Raw genomic sequence first — 20,715 nt, forward strand, 5'->3', positions numbered from 1 at the left:
GTTGTGGGGGTACAAGAAGATCCCTTTGAGAAAACAAAATGAAATTCAGCCTGTATCTTCCTTTGCTCCTCTTTTCTGTATGATACTTTAGGACAAATAGCTTTCTGCACTGTTGGGACAGTGCCCTACATGCACTGCCCAGCTTGATCTTCTGTATACATAAAAACTACGGCTAATAAAATTATATAGATCTAAAGAAAGACAAGAGTTCCCAACAGAAACGGTTGTTGAAGCAGGAAAAAAGGTCTAGCTTATGAAAAATGAGAGGAAGTTCTTTATAATGTCTCTGTAACTTGATCAAAAGACTGAGTAGCAAGTACAGCTCTGCCCTTTCTGAGATTGTATTATTACTGACTGCTTGCAGTGGACAAAGCCAGTCATTTTAATGGGCTATTGTGGGGTTTTTTGGGCTGTGTGGGGCTGTGGTCTGGTAGTTTTTGTTCCATTTTCCTGCTGTATATATTCCTATTGTTTCCTAACATTTCGCCCGCATGGTGTTTTCAGAGGTATGTCACAGTAAGATGTTATTGTGACATACCTCTGAAAATGCCAGCCACAGATGCAGGCAAAATGTTAGGAACAAAAACTACCAGATCACAGCCACACAGCCTGAAAAACCCACAACAGCCGGTTGATTCCAGCCATGAAAGCCTTCAACAATGCACCATGCTTTTTTAGTTTTGCCATCTGGAAGTTGGCAAAACTGGACTACGCTCATGCTGAAATTCCCCATTAGTACCGGTATGATGCAAAGAGACTACAAAAATGGATTTGCACTGAAGCCAACCAAGTATTTTATCATGCAGATGTGTGTTTGCTCAGTTGCATATAGCCCTTACTGACTTTCCCCCATGATTTTGCTCCTTTGGTCTCTCCCAACACTTCTTACCTGAGGCTTTTTTCACAAGTTTGTCATTACTTATACTCTTTCTGCACAATCAATGAAAAATACTTAAGTGCTGTTTATTAACACCATTTTGCAGATAAGAATTCACACATCCTAAGGAAAATAACATTTCCCTAAATTCATTTTTTTCTACTAACTTCATTATCTAGTCTCTACATTCTGGAACTAATCATACACATAGTGTTATTTGAAAGAATGCAGTGAATTTTAACAACACCGGAAAACACTGAAGTTCAACTTTGTTAAACTAAGTTGATGAAAAGTCAGTATTAGCAATAAATATCCCAAAGAGGAACAGTTTTGAATTGGGCTGGCAAGTCTAATACATTTAGTGTCTGAAACAGGAAAATGTCAAAATTCTTGTCTTGAAAGTTATTATAGGCAAACAGAATTTCCTCCATGGAAAGATGTCCAAGACTTTGCAATAGTAACCTCTCTCTTCACAGGAACAGAGGATAGTCCAAAAGACTCAGTATAGTTCAGAAGACTGAGAATAGCTGCATTGAACTATTAGGCACAAGCGATGCTGAATTAGAGGGCACGAAGGCCCCACACAGGGATGCAAGTAAACATTTTTTTGCTTCCTACTCAAATGTAGTTCCTTTTCCCTTCATAATAACTGGAGAGGGTGTATGCATATAAGCATGCATTTGCAGAAAACCAAGAAATATTGCTTTTTGTGCAGGGATATAACATTTTCACAGGGCTCTAGTTACAGTATTTTATCATTGAAATAACACATTTTCCCTAACCCTATACAGTCTGCATCCATCTCAGAAGATACTCTGACAGTGCTATACTACATCAAATATCATGATTTGGTTGAGGCGCTTCTTCACAGTATAACAAGGGTCAATTGACACTTCAATTTTAACATACAGTTATCTATTACCAAGACAAGCCATCAGGCTTTTAAAAGAATCTGCCAGATATACCTGCAGATTCTTTGAAGTCTTTACAAACAAAAAGATAACTTGGAATCTGTTGCTGCCGTACTTTGTGCAAGAACAGTCTTGTAGATGAAAGCAGCAACCTCACAGGAAGTTTCCTTGTTGTTGCAGGGGCATGGAACTTCCACATAGGAGATTTCCCTATAATTTCCCTGCTCAGTTTCCTAGCAGTGGTCACCATCAGGACCTTTCCAGTTCTCTTTTTAAAGTGACAACTCATATCAACACAATATTTTAAGGAAGTGTCTTAAAGTGTCTCTGAATCTGGCTGTTGCGGATTTCCAGGCTGTATGGTCATGGTCTAGTGGTTTCAGCTCCTAATGTTTAGCCCACATCAGTGGCTGGCATCTTTAGATGTATGTCACTGTAAGAACAGATCTTACGGTGACATGCCACTGAAGATGCCAACCACAGATGTGGGCGAAACATTAGGAGCTAAAACCACCAGACCACCACATAGCTCAGAAAACCGTTAACAGCCAGTTGATTCTGGCCATAAAAGCCTTCTGAATCTTTACTTTTTTCTTTAATTTCATTGTATTTCCTCTTGTTCCTTTCGATTTGGCTTTGAAAATGAAATGGGTAAGAAATGGATTTTTTATAAGTGAAAGCTGGTAACGAAGAGAACCCGTTACACATATTGTTATATCAATATGATCTTCAATGGCCATTTTAAAAACCAAAACCAAACTGGCCTCTAGGTAGCAGGGAGAACAAATGGCTGCCATGGGAGAAATGGCTACAGCACGGGTGGGACTGGAGAAATCCGAACTTTCCTGCTCACTTGGCAGCCATCCAGGCTTTTCTGTGATCTTTTCCAAAACTTTGGAGCAAAGCAAGTTTGAGACAGACTGGAGAAACCCAAGAAGTGCCCAATACACCTAGATGCTGTAGGAAAGCAGGAAAAACAACAACAAAGCACTGCTTCCCAGCAGAATCAACCCTACAGAAAACAAACTTGGTGGGAATGAGCAAAGGCATGACATTTGACTAGCTGATCTTTCCACCCACCAAAATTTAAAAAATAAAGATTCAATCCTGGTCTAATAAAAAGCTCATGCTGAAGTTGCACACAAGTTTAATGCATCAGCCATGAGGTGCAGTATCCATGTATCTTCATTATATGAGCAGCCCAAAATGTTTCTCACTTGGAAAAGGGACACTGTTCCAGATGAAAAGCAACAGCCCTCAGTAACCGTTACTTAGCTCTATTTGATAGTTTTTACATTGTTGTTAATTGTAGCTTTGAAACTTTCATATCGTTCAACAGTTGGTATTCTTTTTGTAGTATGTCCAGAGTCCCTGGAAGAGGGCAGGTGCAAATGATTAATGTAATCAGGGTTTCCAGCCATACACACTGGATGATAGGAAGAAGCAAGTCAGTATTTTTGATAAAATGAGAAAGCAGCCCCACACATGGCAAAATAATCTGAAAAACATTTCCTTAATATGTTAAGGGGGAAAAAAACTGATCAGTGTCAACTAAGGCAGACAAAAGTTGCTATCAAAACAGTGACCTAGAGAGGAATAATTCAATACCAAGTGTAAACACAACTGTAACCAGAAATTAGGACACAACAATCTAGCAATCACCATAAACATATAAAAATCTGGCTTCTGGCCATGGAGCCAATTCCCCACACCTGCCCTCCACTAGCTGAGAGAGTAAATCAGCACAAATTCAAATGGCTTGGAAGCAAATACCAGATACAAAGTGCAACAAGTCAGAAAACTGCACTTACAGTTGGGTGAATAGGCTGCTTATCTGTAAATAATATTATTCAAACGGTTGTTGAGACAGTTATAGATATGGATTCTTAGCTTGAACTGCTACAGCTTTGGAACATTCAAGGGGTATGATTAAGGAGCTAGTGCTGAAATTTCTGACCCCCAAGATGACTGGGACTTGCACAAAGGCAAATACCTTCCACCTTACAACACAAGACTTTCAAAAGGTGGATTTCCCAAAGGAGGTAAGGCTATGCATGTTGGATCCCCCCATGCTGTGAGGCTGAGGGTCCAATAATTGGGGAGTAGAATGCAGCCTTAGCACCAAAGCAGGTGCCATGAAAAACAAAGTATCACCCCCTGGGCCAACTATTGCAAATGAGATCACCACAGTTGGCTAGACCACCATGGACTGGCAAAAATACAGACTGCTACCAACATTCCCCAACAACCTGGTGATTAGAGGCAGATAAAGAGAGGGATAACACAAATGGTTGTCCTATCTTACTAGGGGGAATCTATTCCCTGCTGCAAGAGGACATTTAGCATTTATATATTTTACAAAAAGATTGTCAAATGTTGATAATCAAGTGAAGACACTGTAGATGAAGTGACTGCTTGTTAATGCATCTTACTGCCCTATGGAGGACATCCACTCTTGAATATGGGTGCTGTGTGGTTTCGAGTTGGACGACGGTCGTCATAGTTTAAAGTAGTACGCTTGCGCTGACGTTGGCTGCGCTTGCGCCGGCATCTTCAGAGGATCTGATGTTGGGAAAGCAAGTGGAGTATATATCTGTTGGAGTGTCCAGGGTGGGTGGGGAAACCTTGTCTGTGAGTAACAAAGGCGGCAACCAGGTCAATAGTTGAGGGCATCTGAATAGAAGTATGAGTAACAATGAAGACTATAGCCTGAGAGTAACCCTGTAGATAGCAGGGTTCTATTCAGATGCTCCCACCAGTGACCTTGCTATCTTTGCCAGGCTACTCCCAATTTTGCGCTATAGTCTCTTCATATTGTTACTCATACTTCTATTCCAGATGCCCCTCAATCCATTGGACCTGGCTGCCGTCACTTTGTTACCTCACGCATTGCTAAGGTTTCCCCACCCACCCTGGACACTCCAACAGATATATACTCCACTTGCTTTCCCAACATCAGATCCTCTGAAGATGCCAGCCACAGACGCAGGCGAAACGTCAGCAGAGAATGCTGCTAGAACACGGCCATACAGCCCGGAAACCACACAGCACCCAAGTGATTCCGGCCGTGAAAGCCTTCGACAATACACTCTTGAATAATTTCAGCTCTATAGGTACATGATTGTGAATAAAATTTCCCACCTTGCACCAGTCCCAAAAGCATGGTTCACTTCATGAAGCAGTGCCTCTTGGTTTGGCAATATAAAACATGGTTGCCTGGCTGATGGTAGTGATCTGTCCTACTGTGAGCCAGTTAGAACAGAAAGCAAAGGGGATAAAGCCCTACATACAGGGAAAAAAAAGTTCCAGAGAACTTCATGAGAACATCATGTGTTCAGTAGGGGATCAGGATCTGTTGCCTGCCAGATGTCTGTAATGTGTTTCCCCTGAACTGCAGTGATACATTTGCTGTTGACTGTGAAATACCAGAAAGCAGTGGTGGGTTTGGACTGTTGATCTTCAAAGGGGTTGAAAATACAGAGAAGCCACAATAGAAGCACATGGAGACATGGAGACAAGAGAACTGTACAACAAACACAATGATGACCATAAGCCCTGGTAAGTGCTAAATGTGGATTCCACAGGTCAGGAATAAACACCTAGATGATTGATGATGGAGCTCTGCCTGGGAAAAAGAAGGCAAGGCCCTGCTGCATTGGAAGTTTTTTAAAATTGGAAAGTTGAGTTTGAGGTGGAACCTTTACCATGTTCACAAGGTAGCCAAGAGGAGACATGATGTTGCATGTTGGAAATTTCCACTTTACAGAAAAGAACTAATTTAAAAAGTAAAGGCAGTCCCTTGTGAAAGCACCAGGTCACAACTAACCCATTGGGTGATGTCATATCAGGATATTTATTAGGCCATCCCATGTGGCATACACTTTACCCCCAGCAAGCTGGGAACCCATTTTACCAACCTTAGAAGGATGGAAGGCTGAGCCAATCTTGAGCAAGCTACCTAAAACCAACTTAGATCTCAGATCACAAGCAGAGCTTCAACATTGCAGCTTACAACTCTGTACTGCAGGGCTCCTAGTTACTAATTTACTATATATAAATAGATAATAAATTTAACGCTAACAGTCCTAGGCACTAACAAAGTTGACACAGATGAAGGTGTTACAATCAGATAGATCAGAGTAGTGGCTACCAAAGCCTTTTCAAGATACAGACATGAAGACAAGTGCTATGATTTTAATAGCTTGCTTAATGAAGCTGATACAGCACATGAAAGTCAGTTTTGCACAGTTTTTCAAGCTGTGGTCATCCAACACAGGAATGTAAGTAATATTCCTGTGCAAGAACAACACTTTTAAAATGAAGCCAGCTATATCACGGACACGTGGGCCAAAAGGAAGAATAATCTGCTGAAAGCATAAATTTGGATAGAGTCCTCCCCAGTCAAGATATATTATCAGAAAACCAAAAAGAGACACTAAAATGGAAAATGAGGAGAATCACCACTAAATGAAGTGGTTTTCAAGGGAATATTCTCAACATTATTGAAATCATGGTGGCCAGAACTGGGAAAGTACTTGTCTCTCTCTGTAGAACACACAAAGTTTCAAAACTCTCTTCTCAGAAGTGGGGGTTTCAAAACCAGTTCCTTGGATAGGGTTCGAGGTGTTCCAAAGCTGCTTCTGTACATATCCTCCAAACATTGTAGAACAGAGACTATGAAAAACCACCTACAGCAAAAAAGTATCAGATCTGTTACGAAGCTGTTGATAATCTTTTGCTAATGGTATATTGCTAATTGTCAGCCCCCAAGATTCTCAACATATATGTGGCCCAAACTGAGGCGAGATCAAAATCTTTCCTGACCCCCTCCTACATTAACTTTTTTACAGCAATTCAACTCTTCCACTGTCTAAGACAGATGTGGACTTTGCTGACATATCACTGGGTAACAGTTACACTTGGCAAGACTCATCAAAAGTCTAGGAACACCTCCTCTAGAATAAAATACAACAAAAAGTCAAGCATTAGTGTATCTTGTGCTGCCATGGGATGATATGTTGCAGCACAAAACAGTACATCAAGAAAGGTACCTTGATTGTGAAATCCTGACCCCCAGACACATAAATAGCGTCCTCTAGTTTGTAGGTACATGAAATATTCAGGGGCTTCAGGAAAAAATGTGGCCATTTGAATAACCATGTTTCACAGGCAAGTCCTCCACACACACAGGGTCTCTCACCCTGAGGTTTCATACTGCATTTATGGCAAAGACATGCATTCTGCAGAGTTTAGACTATTGAACTAGAATTTCATAAAGGAAAGTATTAATCACCATCTCTTAAACAGTTAAGAGTTACTTGAGTTATATAGAGGCACTGACAGGGATGTTATCTTTCCACACTTGTGATTTCTTGAGAATCTTTAGTGCTTGTGATTACAAATTCAAGGGAATTAAAGGCTATTAATGTTGGATGAGTTCAAACATAAACTGCAGTTCAAGAAATGCATGGACAAGTACAAAGTTAAATGTTTAGGGATAACAGCCCCAAAAGATGATAAAGATTTCAGTTAACGCTTTTGAGGAAAATTAATTCTCTGAAAATGGTAACGCTTCAAAAATAAATTTATCTTTTCCAAAATGTACCCACATTGCCCTGATGGCTTGATGAGAAGTTGCTAGATGATTTTTTTAAAAAAATTAGATTTGGGATATGAAAAGTCAAGTATTACTGTGAATGTAATGTTTGAAAGACGGGAGAAGGGTGACTTTACCATTTACATAGGTTCTAAAATGATTTTTCCCACAGAAGGAATACATCATTAAAAGTCTGGAACAGAGTTTTACTGATGTACTTCTAAATGTACTACTGTGGGTAAAACCTCCCCAAACAAATAGAAAGAGTCATAGCTCTTAAAGGACAAAGTTATATATTAGAAGAAATGCTAAAAATGTGGCCAAAATACATTCACAGATTATCTCACCATTTTGTTCAAATAACTTTTAAGTTGTCAATGACAGACAGCAGTTTTGATTTTAGGGAACAAGCTGTGATAATCAGGTACTATAATTTTATTAGCAACATTAGGGAATATGTGGTCAGAAATGTACCCCAGTAAGTTAGTTTAATATTAAGAGAGAATGCTAGAAAAATTATGAAGTGAAGTCTCCTTTAAACATTGCTAAAATTGATATTTGAAAACACCTTCTGGAAAAAATGATTTTATTATAATCACTGAATGCTTCTTTCCTCTGCTTCTGGTGGGAGTGGTCTAGGGCAGAGACCTGGAAGGCTATGTCCCAGAAGCTCTCTGAATGTTTAAGTATATCTCTACGTTAGTCTCCTGAAACTTTTCTGTTAAACTTTGTGTCAATGTTACCAAATAAGCTCTGAACTATAATCCTCAATGCATTAACCACAGCTCCTTTGGCTTTTACACCTGGGCCCTTTCCAACATGGGTTAAGGGCAGGATAAAACCTGGGTTGGGGGGGAATTTCGCATGGATCCTGTTCCTAACGCGAGTCCACTCCACATTTCCCCCCTCAACCCGGGTTTTTCAAGAATCGTGATTTGTGCAATTCTTTGGTTTTAACATGGTTCACAGCTGTGGCCGAGTGAACGGCCCCAAGTGGGAAGAGCGTCATGTGACTATGCTTTTTTTAAACCTCTCATCTTCAGAGCCACGCAGGCAATTCTGGAACATGAGGAATCAGGAAGGCTCTGGGGGTTCATGTGTGCCTGTCTACATAGCTATGCATTAGTGGGAGGTAAGTACAAAAAAAGAGCCGCGCCTCCGTGCGAAGCTGCACGCTCTGGCTGATGCACTGGCTGTCCATGGAATAGCCAGCCATGCGAATGGCCCAGGGTGAGGATGGTTCATGTATCCCGCCTGCAACCCACTTGTAATTTGCTATGTGGGAAGGGCCCTAGTCTTGGCGAAGAAAGACACTACTAGAGCAATAGTTTGGATGTTTGGGAATTATGTGCTTTGATTAGGCTCAGTGAATTACAACATGCTCAAAATATTTACCAGTTGGGACTATTAATGGGAGACATTCCATGAATGAACAGCACTACGATGTAATCCATGATCAGAATAAAAATCTGAATGAAGAAAATGCAGTCCTACTCTTCCCAGTGAACACCTGGGTACCATACAACAGGACACACAGTTTTGCTTCTTGAGGATTTTGCTTCTTGAGAATGTCTGTGATTGTACGCAAATGTAGAAAGCAAGGGTCTAACTCCAAACACTGTGGTCAAAAGTTGATGTCCCTGTCCCTTCTCCCACTGATCCACAGTACTTCCCTCCACCAAATTCATGACTCCAAGGAACCCTTTCAAAAACACACTTACGTTCTGCAGAAAAAAAGGATTGCTGTCAAACCATGCCATTTATGATTCTATATTATAATTCAGATGCATGACCTTCCCTTATAGGATAACACCAGATCCAGAGGGACCCAATTACCCAGACTAACAAAACCAGAACACCTATATTGGCTATGAATTAAAAAAAAACTTTTAAAATAAGGAACAGGCTTTAAAAAACATTTATATAGAAATAAAAACAAGTGGTAGAAAATTCATGAACTTATCATGATCTTTTTATGTCAGTCTGAGTCAGCATTTTGATCATGTTAAACATGGCAATAAAACACTCAGTTTTGCACTGACCAAAAATATCAGCAACTGCAATAAATCTCAGAACTCTAAAGCCAGAGTTTCACAGAGGCAACCACTATGTCCAAATGTCTATTCTGCAGACTTCAAATGTTCACTGGGCATGTCAGGGACCAAACTCCACACACAACACAAGACACTGAAGAATGCTAAAACAGAAATATTAAATGCAGAGAAAGGTGAACCTTACAACCGAGTTTTATGCACACAAAGCTACTGGTTGTCAGAAGAGACATTATTTGTCCCATTATTTACAGAAAAGCTGAATAGCATGTACACAGGGCTTACAACAGAGGTTTTAAAGAAATCTGTTCAAAAGTTATTTTACCTCAACACCCCCTTCCCCTCTGCTACTAGGTGATAAAGGTATTAAACTATTTTGGGGCACTGCAGAATAAGCAATTCAAAATGAAACAGAAGTCTGGAGGCAAATCCAAGCCATGTCTCCCATCACCCCAAACCCATGTGAAACTGCCTCTGCCCCTGCACAGACCCCTTTAACCAGTCTGAGCTCTGAGTATCTTATACACGCAAACCTGGCAATGGTGAAAGGAAAGTTTTTATTATGAACAGGACTGCTTACCTGGAATGATCTGCCAGTAGCAGTGAATTGTCCTAAAAGACAGGGAATACAAGAAAATGAACTGCTGGTTTGATCTGACCTGGAACTCACCCTCACTTAACACAGTATACTGCTGGAAAAGCAACAAGGCAAACACTCTCAATTTAACTTGGTTATGATGACACAGAGGGCATATGCACACATGTTAATATACAGATAGAGAAGCCTTGTTAATATACAGATAGCAATATTCACACTTCCATCTGCGCACTACTGAAGAAGATGCAGAAGTGGCCAGAAGAGGCCAGCTACTACCCATGTCCTATCACAGCAGACAGGAATGACAAGCCCTCCTCCCAATGTCCATCCCTCATTCTGAATGCCCTTGCCATTTTGCTAGAAGATGAGATCAGCAATACAGTAGAGATGAGGAAAGATCATACAATACCTTCAACTATAAGAAGGAGCAAATCACCTAGAGAGAATATGGATTTCTTGATAGTTACTGGGATTCAAACCTAAAGCTAGTGGGAAAGCAGGGAGCTCTAAAGACAAGCAGCAAAGCTATAGCCAATCAAGACTCAAGAGTACCAATTTCAAGGAATTCCTGTTTTGGTGGATAAGTGTGAAACAGACAGAAACAGAGCGAAACAAAAAAAGAGAACCACCTAGGTTATAGACAGAAGCAAAAAAGCAGTTCAGACATGGGCTAGCCTTCTGATTTTTTTGGTATTTGCCTTTTGGAAAAATTAGATTAGATTTTTAAATGGATTGTTCTGGATACACGCCACTGCCAGATGGCATACGAACTCAGGAGTTCGTTAACTCCAAGCTTACCACCTTCTCCTTGTTACACATGCAAGGAGAGATGAAGGAATCCCTACACGAACATATTTCACCTCATTTTCTAGCAAATTAACTTGCCGGTTTAGCAGTGTGCCCAGCCAGTACCTATATTCCTTTCTGAGCATCAGGAAATTATTTTTTAAAAAAGGACTGTAAGGGATCCCCTGGAAAATAGATATTTAACAGTAGAGAACAGTTTACAGAACCAGAACTGGAAAAAGCTGACATACAAAGGCTTTCCAAAACTCTCTTCTGTAGCTTAATAAGAGAATGAAATGTTCCTCTGTAAATGAGGAAGAGCACTCCACAAATTTTTACTTTAAAAGATGCAAATCCCAATGATAGCTGCTAGCTAACAGCCTCATCCAAAGGGGGCGGGGACCTGAAACCACTGGTGGAAGAAGTGCGGGTTTCTTCCAACGGGAATGCCCTCCCCAGGGTTCACTCAACTGGTTGAAGATTTTGAGAAAGAGCAATTTTAAAAGCGACTGCCACATATAAAATTTCCAATAAACATTGTAACACAATGGAAACTTTTGCACAGTTTGGTTAAAAATGTTACAGCTTCCAAAAAAGTATCAGGACAGAAAAGAGAACATTTTTTTCTGGAAACACACCTAACCCCCTCTGTTCCTTGCCTTATGGAAGCAGATCATGCATACCACTAACTGAACCAACTTTACTGAACAGATCATCAGATGCCCCAGAACCAGCATCTGCAGAATTACAGAAAAGGGGGGGAAAAAAAGGGGGGGGGAGGGGAACAAATGGCAATCAATGGCCTAAGAAACTTTGCACACAAACCCAATCAAAGTTCGATGTAACTCTCCATTCTGGAGAGTAGCCAGTCTGTCCAATTATGGCCATACCAATCACATTCTTAAGCACTGAGTTACCAAAAATTATAAGCTTTCTTCCAAAGGTCAATCTTCTCTGGCTGGTACTGGGTGGAGAACTTCATTCTGCATCTTCTGAGCAGAAAGCAAAAATGGGGTTGAGAAAACACTGGCAGACCCTCTTGCCAGAAAAAAGACCCCCCCCCCCCCGCAGCCATTACTGCAAGAGATTACACAATGAAAACTATTCTAAAGGACTGTGCGAATGCCTACTAGTAAATCTGTTCCTTCTAGATCCTTTAGCCAATTGTTAGTTCTGAAATCAGCTAAACCTGTGCACAGCAGGACAGGAGGGCTTCATTTAGCCAGAGAAACAACAAAACCGTAGTGGGCTGATAAAAGATGTTCACTTTTGGGCCACTTGCAATCCAAATCCAATGGAGCTTGCTCTAGAAGTCCTGACTAAAGCAGCTGTAACCATCAGGGCCTGTTGTCTCCTCTCGTGTGTATGGCTGCTTTTGGTACCGTCCTGTGATGGGTACTGCTCCTGGTATTCTGTAGTTTGAGAAGAAATAGGCATGAGAACAGATAATTTCACAGTACATAAGAAATGAACCCGTATCTACTATGAAAGTTCAGGCTTTGCTTGTATCAACAAAATTCTAGGTCTTGGAAATCCTTCCCTCCATCCAGCACAATGGACACCTTTTATGCTTACATGGTGCTTTGTTGGGGCAGTTCAGCAACTGCTACAGTTGTAAGCAAATGAAGTGTATCCAAAAGAGTGTAATTTGCCTCACTCAACACAGGTGAGTTTCTTTGCTAAGTTAATAGGATAGTACTTGGTGATGTATTGCTGTGGTATGTGTAATCAGGACTGCCAACTTAAAGGTGGCTCCTACAGCTAACATCAGTTTGATCTGAAGCACTTACCAGATGTTGTTAAGAAGCTCTATGCCATAAAAACCTTCAACTGCTCACTCTGCATATGAAGCGACTATTAAAAGTTTCTTTATTCTATACCCTGCAAATCTACATGCTCAATGACGATTCCACGGCATTTTAAACAGATCCACCCAAAAAGAAGCAGAAATGAGTATGTTAAAAGTTATACTTTATATAGCTTTTCCTCTTGTCTTCCTCCAGTCCTGAAGACTGCCAGTCATACAACAAAGAGCAGCTTATTATATGTGAAAGATTTTCTCCCAATGATTTCTCTGAGAATTTTTATAGCAATTTGGCACCATTACAATGATCCAAGCTGAGGGTTTTGCAGTTGTCTGAATTCAAAATATTTTCTAAATAAGATAACAACATGAAACTCAGGAGCTCGTTCACAGACTGACAGGATAGAACCCACCCCCCAAAATGAGGTTATACAACTGCTAAGTTTTCTTGCTTCAGGTGAACTGAAATGGATACAGACCAGATGCTGTAGTGGGTCATCTGGCTGATAATCCTCATTGGTCTAATAAATCCTTATTACTTTGGCTCATCACTAGCAAACAGCTCATCTCAGCATCCCACAAAACTTGCCAGAGGAAAACCAAGTGAATACATTTGCAAAAATCAGATGTGAGAATTCTGCTTTCCTTTCAATGGCAGTTTACATAATTAACTACTACAGAGAACAGAACAGAACACTTACTGGTTCTTGTGTTTGAAACCACTGATGTGAGCTTGGTATTGCTCAATAGAGTTCAGTACTATGTTGCAGGTATTGCAGGGATAACCCTTCCCAGCTGAAAAAGATTGTGTTAAACTGATGTGAGTATCAAGTTAATGGAGAATTGAAGAAAACAAAGAAACACAATTACATTTGGGTATCAGCTAACTGTTGCAAAGTTCATTGAATCAACTGTGTTAATCTACTGCAGCAAAACAAAACAAACAACCAAATGGATCTTCCAGCAGCTGAAACACCAGATTTATTATAGACTAAGCCTTCTTAAGCTACAATGTATACTTTATCAGATCCATTGAATGAATTTTTAGTCAAGAGCACATTGAGAAAAAACCTGAACAGTGAGGTTAAAATGCCTATATTCTGTAACATTTTCGTGCAAAACTCAAAAGCATGCAAGATAAGTATCCTGCTCTTTCACAAAAGCTGTAAGTGGTGAAGAACAATGTTCTTAGTTATATTAAGAAACCAAACACCAGAAGTAGCTGATAACTGCGTTTAAGCCCTGGCTTGAATCCAGATTAACCTTTCGGGAGGAGGCAGCAAAGGAGGGAGGAGGCAGCAAAGACATGCTCTACAGATAGAAATCTTTGCAACAATGGAAACGCTAATATGGATCCAAGCCCACTTGATAGTTAAATGTTGTGATAAACTCTTATTCAGCATTTTCACACTGAAATCTCCCACTGTGTTTCTGATCAGCTGCAGAACATTTGGTAAACAGACGTTCTTCCACACTTTTCTAATGCTGTCTGTTTACATCAATGTGTGCCCATTTATTCTTTTGAATTTAGTAACCTGCTAGCCTTATGTAGGCAGCAGAAAGGCACTGCTGACAGATGTCTGTATACATCATATTGGAGAATGAATCTGATGTTATAGCAGATGCTACTAAGGTCCTGATCCCTGACCTGGATGGCCCAGGCTAGCCCAATCTCAGAAGCTGAGCAGGGTTAGTCCTGACTAGTATTTGGATGGGAGACCACCTAGGAATTCCAGTGTTGTTATGCAGAGGCAGGCAATGGCAAAACAACTCTGAATGTCTCTTGCCTCTATGAGGTGGCCATAAGTTGGCTGCCACTTGATAGTACTTTCCTCCCCCATCACTAAGATTTTATACAAGTGTTGCCTAAATGGATTTGGGGATATAGTTGGTATTAAGAGTTTCTTGCAGGGTCGCTAGCCTAATACAAAGTGGTATTCATGGTGACTTGTCAAAGGAACATAATGAGGATATGACCATAGGTTTAAAGCTGTTAAGGGTCTGGCATTCTTGTGCAAGACCACCTCTTTTCCACCATAGTTGCACTCTGCCTATCAAAGTTATGAATTTTGGCTATCCAATTGGCCATGTGGTACTGTGAAATGGTCTTCTAAGGGCTGTTGAGAAAGACCCCTATTTTAATGACTCTCTGGCATTTAATGGATTTCTGTAAGAATAACTGTAAGGGGCTTGTTTAAATTTGTTTGACATTAGTTTGGTCATGAAATCTTCACCTGTACTTTCAGTACTCTTTTAAGCCTGGTTCACATGTTTTAAATTCTGTTGTATGTTTTTTTAATGTAACCCACCTCCAGTCCTCTGAGAAAGACAAAGAGACGGGAAGATTAGAATAAATTTAATAAGTCAAGAAAGCTTGCTCAATCCATTTTTCTCCAACAACTTCTATGATGCTTTATACAGCAACATACAATTCTTCGTACAGAACATAGCATTAACATTGCAAAACTGTTTTTCTATACTTATCCCTTATCCCTTTTCTCTTTAATCTTTATTTGTACCAGAAAGAAAGCATTTTTGAAATTCAATAGGATAAGACACTAACATGCTAGTCTGTATCTTGCCATTGTTTTTCCATGATGGAAGTAGCCTTCTGACTGTGAGTGGAGGTTCAAGAATTCTCCTGTAGTTCCAGTCCCCACCCCCTGCTCCCATTTGGGCAGATCCCCTGATATCCAGGAGCAGAATTTCATGCGTTGTAAAGCCTGGCACATAATCTGTTCAGGCTTTAGAAGGATTTTCACTAATATAGCTTTTACTGAAGAGACAGTCAGACCTACAGTTGTGTGTCAGTGCAAGGGGAATTAAAGAGACAAAGAAAGCACCAGAGTATTAATAAAAATACTCCACCAGTGTTGATGCCAGACTGCAATAATTGCATATAAAATGACAAATGCACACTAGGGAGAGATCTGATTCTTAAAACACCTGCTTACCTAAAAAAGACTGATGTTTTAGCTTAATTTAACAACAGAGTATCATTAAATAGGATCAGTTACTTGTACGATTTATATGATGAGAAATTTAGACTGGAATAATTGAAGACCTTGGAAGTCTCACATGAGAGGTTTTAGCAAGTGTTCTGCTTGCAGGTGAGATCTCCCTTGTGGTACTATGGATCTAACCCAGTCTAGCAAATAAGCACACACTTTCCCTTTGCTGGCCAGTCTACATATCTTCCCTGAGGATTGCTGAATTCTAGCCACAAGTTCAAAAATACCTCAATCAACCAAACACATTTTCACAACCACAACTTCAGGGTGCAATTCCTCTATGAGGCAGAAAACTGTGAAATAGCAGTTTAAATATAAAACATCTCAAGCTATTTCCTTAAAGGATTTGGATATATTTTTAAATTACATTTCGGTTGCCCCTACATCTAATACCAATACAGTTGAAAACCTGTGCACACTTCTCCATTCCCCCTGTCCTTATTGATGTGGTTGGATCCTATGCTCAATTGAGTGCAGAGCCCCTCTCCAGCACAAAGGGCTCTTCCTCTGGAGTAAGACTCCTTGAACCAAGTTAAATAGAGGAGCAACAACCATTATATATTTGCTAGGCATATGAAATCCCCAACAGCGCCTTAACATGCTATTATCTGCACCACGTTTATTCAGTCTGTGTGCAGTTTTTCATGTCATTTTCATTCATTACAAAATTAGCACACAAACCTACACAAATCATAGAAATAAACTGAATGAATTCATTGCCATCTGCTCTTGAGAAAATATGCACTTCAGCAAAACATACTCTTGAGTAAATATGAACTTTGTTATTTTACCCTTTATAATGTTTTCTGCTTACTATTCATTTCCCTATGGTATAAACTTTTTTAAAAAAATCAATATATAAGCTTTTTTCATTTCCTTACAAATTGGGTATCTGAAAGGGGATGCCTATTTTTCTGTTTACAGTACTGCAGCACATTTACTTGGTAGGGTAGCAACTGTAAAGACACATTTAGCCTTAACAAGTCTCAGAATTTCAAATGATTTTAAGGCATATGATCCTTCAAAAACTCCTTATTCCTCATTAGTAGAATCCAACAAAATTCGAGATGTTTTGGAGTATTAAATTTATTTGGAGGGAACTGTACCAAAATATTAACTCCTCTTACAATAACCTTGAGATTCAAATTGTTTAACATGTTTAAAACTTTTGAGTGTCATTAACAATGTAATCATATACAAAATTATCCCAGCCTTAGCCCAACAATTTCACATCCTTTTTGTGCTAATGTTAGTTTCCTCTTCTGCATGGAAACCAGATATACTGGCTGTTATGGGTTTTCTGAGCTTTGCAGCCATGGCCTGGTAGTTTTTGCTCTTAATTTTTCACTTGAATTTATGGATGGCAACTTCAGAGGCATGTCACAGTAATGTCATGGCACAGTCTGGAGTGATTATGTATATGTTTTGTCCATCTCACAGGTGGTGGAGTGTGGTGAGGCATATTTGCATGTGTGCTGGTAGAGTTCTCTTGAATTAAAATGTGTCTGGGTGGAGTTATTTTCATCTGAAAGTCTCTGGTTTTTATTTTGGTGTTTTTTAGTACTGGTAACCAGGTTTTGTTGATTTTCAGACTCTTCCTTTTCAATGAAACTGTCTCGGTGCTTATGGATTTCAGTGGTATCCCTGACATCGGGGCTATCAATAATCTGTATGTGGATAAAACATATATCCCATTACACAATCATTCTACCCTATGACATAGAGAGAAACACATCTTACCATGACATGCCTCTGAAAATGCTAGCCATAGATGTAAAGACCAAAGTAATTACACAAATGCGTACAATTATACTCATGGAGGGAAATCTGTGACAAAAGCCATAGATGCAGGCAAAATGTTAGGAGCAAAGACTACTAGACCATGGCGACACAGGCCAGAAAACCCACAACAGCCAGTTGATTCTGGTGGCAAAAGCCTTTGACAATACATCAAACCAGACATGTTTAAGATGATTTCATTTTCTCACCAACATTCATTTAGACCCTCCATTTTTTAAATGTGATCATACTTCTTATTCTTCAGGAGCTAGGATTTCAGACACAGCATGTTCAAGAATGGATTCTTTTTGAGAACTCTGTCCCACACAACAGTTATTCTAGCACATGTGCATTCTCTCACACTCTCATGTTTATTTATATTTTAACATATGATACTGGAATGTTATAAGCACAGCTCCATTTCTGTGTCAAGGAGATACTGTACCCTATTGATTGAATTCATACTATGCCCAACTGCATATGTTCATAAGGATAATTTAAACTTCTCTTTTTGGTATAATCTTGGTATAACATTTGTATAACATTGGTATAATCTTGGTACATTTTTCTCATGTCCAGATATATGCAACAGAATTTAACAAAGTTTATCCACAGGCAAAGAGGATCTTGAATTTACGTCTTTGTTCAGTTGTCAATGCAATCTACTCAACTTGTTCTCAATTTGTTTTGGCTGTCACTGTCAGCCCAATTTGGAATTCATCTCTTGTGTTATTTGTCTCTCTGTTAGTTGGATCAAATTTTGCATGCTGGAAAATCTCATGTCAAGTGGCTACTTGATGCTAACTTTCTCACTGAAATTATTTTTTAAAGTAATCCTCACATTACATTTTGAATTTTCTCAATTCAGTGGCATTTGATTACTGCTTCAAAGCAGACGTTTATGGAAACATCTTTTTAATTAGACAGGAATTTTGAAAGATGTGACTACTATTTCAACATTTTATCCTAAAATACCCATGTTAACTTTTCCCTCTCCTTTAGGGCTTCAGGAAGTTGAAACATTTAGATAATTTTCAACTATGAAATTATGTTTACACTTAATACATGAAAAGAAACCTCATGCAAAATAGCTCAATATGTTAGATACAATTTATCCTTCCATTTCCCCCCCTGTTTTTGTTCTACACTCTTGGTCTATTTTTTTATTCCATCATTCCTGTGGTAAATCTTCTGGTAGTCTGAGGTGCCAATCCCTCGCTGAATAGATTAGCTACCTCCCAAACTTCAAGCATCAGTCCTAAAGCTACTTAAAGCATGTTGTTGACCAATTTCAAAACATTTGGTTAACACAGTATCTGATAACTGTGCTTCTTCCAAAGTCCAAGCATCGTTAGTATCTCTAAAAACAGTGGCATATTCTATGAGATGGACTAATGTACATAATTATCACTTAAAGGTCATTCAAATATGCCTCACAGAGCTTTAGGATACTCAATATATTGATGTGTATTGATCTCCAATGTTACAGGGAAATATCTTCAATTGTTACTGCAAAATTTGTACAACTATGCTACTCTGCATTTTCTTAGAACTAAACTGTATATACTTACTTCGACATAATTTCCCAGGATTTCTCCACTACAATCATGCATCCTAGCCCTAAAGATTCTTCCTTTGTTATGTTGTTTGCTTCTAATTAATAAAATTTTCTTCCTTTACCCTAAGATACTGTAGTTATTTAACAAATTTTATGCTGCCCGTCCAGGAAGCCTGCCTGAGTTGGCTCACAGAGTAAAACATAAGAAGTAAAAAACATTGAAAGTGACTGCAGTGAGTAAGGTAATTTCTACTGAAAGAAGAGGGTCATTTTTCACCAATTTCCTTATCCTGTGACAGACTCCTCTTTCATGCTGCTTCCGGGAGAGGTATTTCCTGTTCTCCAGAAGCAGCACTGCAGGGGTGGGGAGGAGGAAGCGGAGTTGCTGTGGGAGCTGGAAAAATCCCACTGAGCTTACAGACATTCATTGCATCAGCAGAGATGGTGTACAGAATTCAACTAAAAGTTTCTCTATCTGTCCAGTGGTAAAACACAAAGCTATATGATTCCAGCTGTGAGTTCAAATTGTGAATTCAAATCAAATTACAATGTCCAGCTCAAGTGAAAATATTTGAAGGGACTAAGTGGCAGTGCATCTGCTTGGCATGTAAAAAGTTCCAGATTCAATCCCTGGGATCTCCAGGTTAAAAAAAAAAGCCAAATGGAGATGCCAACACATGAAATGAATTATAAGCCCTGTGACCATGTTACAGTGAACAAATTTACATGGAAGAAAGGGCCAACATATGTTCACTTTAAAAATGAAACCAGGGGCCAATACCTGGACAAATTGAGGGTTTATGTTACTTTCAGCTATATATGCATCAAATGTAACATAAATATTACACAAGGCACTTGAAGAAAAATGGAATGTATGTTGTACACAGACTATACAGTTGTTTACTTTTACTTATGAACAGGGCTTGTGTCAACTACATGCATCCACCTGCATTAAGCTTTACTACCTAGGATTTACACCATTTCATGATTCAAAAACTGCTGTTAATTTTTCACCAATCTGCATCCAGCAAATGTTTATACATTCCTTTATATGGATTTACTTATTGGATTAGTAATTTAAAACTGTAAAGCAGGTCCCACAAAATTTTCTACTGCTGTATTTTTAAGTCTGTTGAACCTGATGTAAAAATACATTCTGTTGCAGCCAGTGACACTTTCATGAGCATAAGGCCATGCTACCAAATCTCCTGTCCCTTGCACATCCCCACATTATGTTCATGGCTGTACTGTGTGAATATCGAAGAGATAGAAAAAGTGCAGAGAAGGGCAACGAGGATGATTGAAGGATTGGAGCACCTTCCTTATGAGGAGAGGCTGCAGCGTTTGGGACTCTTTAGTTTGGAGAGGAGACGTCTGAGGGGGGATATGATTGAAGTCTATAAAATTATGCATGGGGTAGAAAATGTTGACAGAGAGAAATTTTTCTCTCTTTCTCACAATACTAGAACCAGGGGGCATTCATTGAAAATGCTGGGGGGAAGAATTAGGACTAATAAAAGGAAACACTTCTTTATGCAACGTGTGATTGGTGTTTGGAATATGCTGCCACAGGAGGTGGTGATGGGCACTAACCTGGATAGCTTTAAAAAGGGCTTGGTCAGATTTATGGAGGAGAAGTCAATCTATGGCTACCAATCTTGATCCTCCTTGATCTCAGATTGCAAATGCCTTAGCAGACCAGGTGCTCAGGAGCAGCAGCAGAAGGCCATTGCTTTCAGATCCT

At 39.5% G+C, this 20,715-nt stretch overlaps 1 protein-coding gene across 12 annotated transcripts in view; it reads right to left on the reverse strand.

The window, feature by feature from the left end:
- Positions 1-942: 942 nt before the first annotated feature.
- ZNF346 (zinc finger protein 346) overlaps positions 943-20,715 on the reverse strand; it is a 29,666-nt gene continuing 9,893 nt past the window's right edge. The window contains exons 6-9 of one of the 12 annotated variants that reach the window (XR_007243758.1): positions 13,325-13,418; positions 12,087-12,231; positions 10,016-10,047; positions 943-3,159 (exon numbers count right to left, since the gene is read on the reverse strand). Coding sequence is in view for 2 of the 12 variants with exons in the window: in XM_048487215.1 (XP_048343172.1) it covers positions 12,126-12,231; positions 13,325-13,418 (200 nt within the window). In the remaining 10 variants the exon portion in view is untranslated. Of the gene's footprint in view, positions 3,160-5,967; positions 6,477-9,338; positions 12,232-13,324; positions 13,419-20,715 lie in introns of those variants that run through there. The other 11 variants (XR_007243755.1, XR_007243760.1, XR_007243757.1 and 8 more) reach the window with 11 other exon arrangements.

This window comes from Sphaerodactylus townsendi, linkage group LG03 (genome assembly GCF_021028975.2).
Source record: "Sphaerodactylus townsendi isolate TG3544 linkage group LG03, MPM_Stown_v2.3, whole genome shotgun sequence".
NCBI lineage: Eukaryota > Metazoa > Chordata > Lepidosauria > Squamata > Sphaerodactylidae > Sphaerodactylus > Sphaerodactylus townsendi.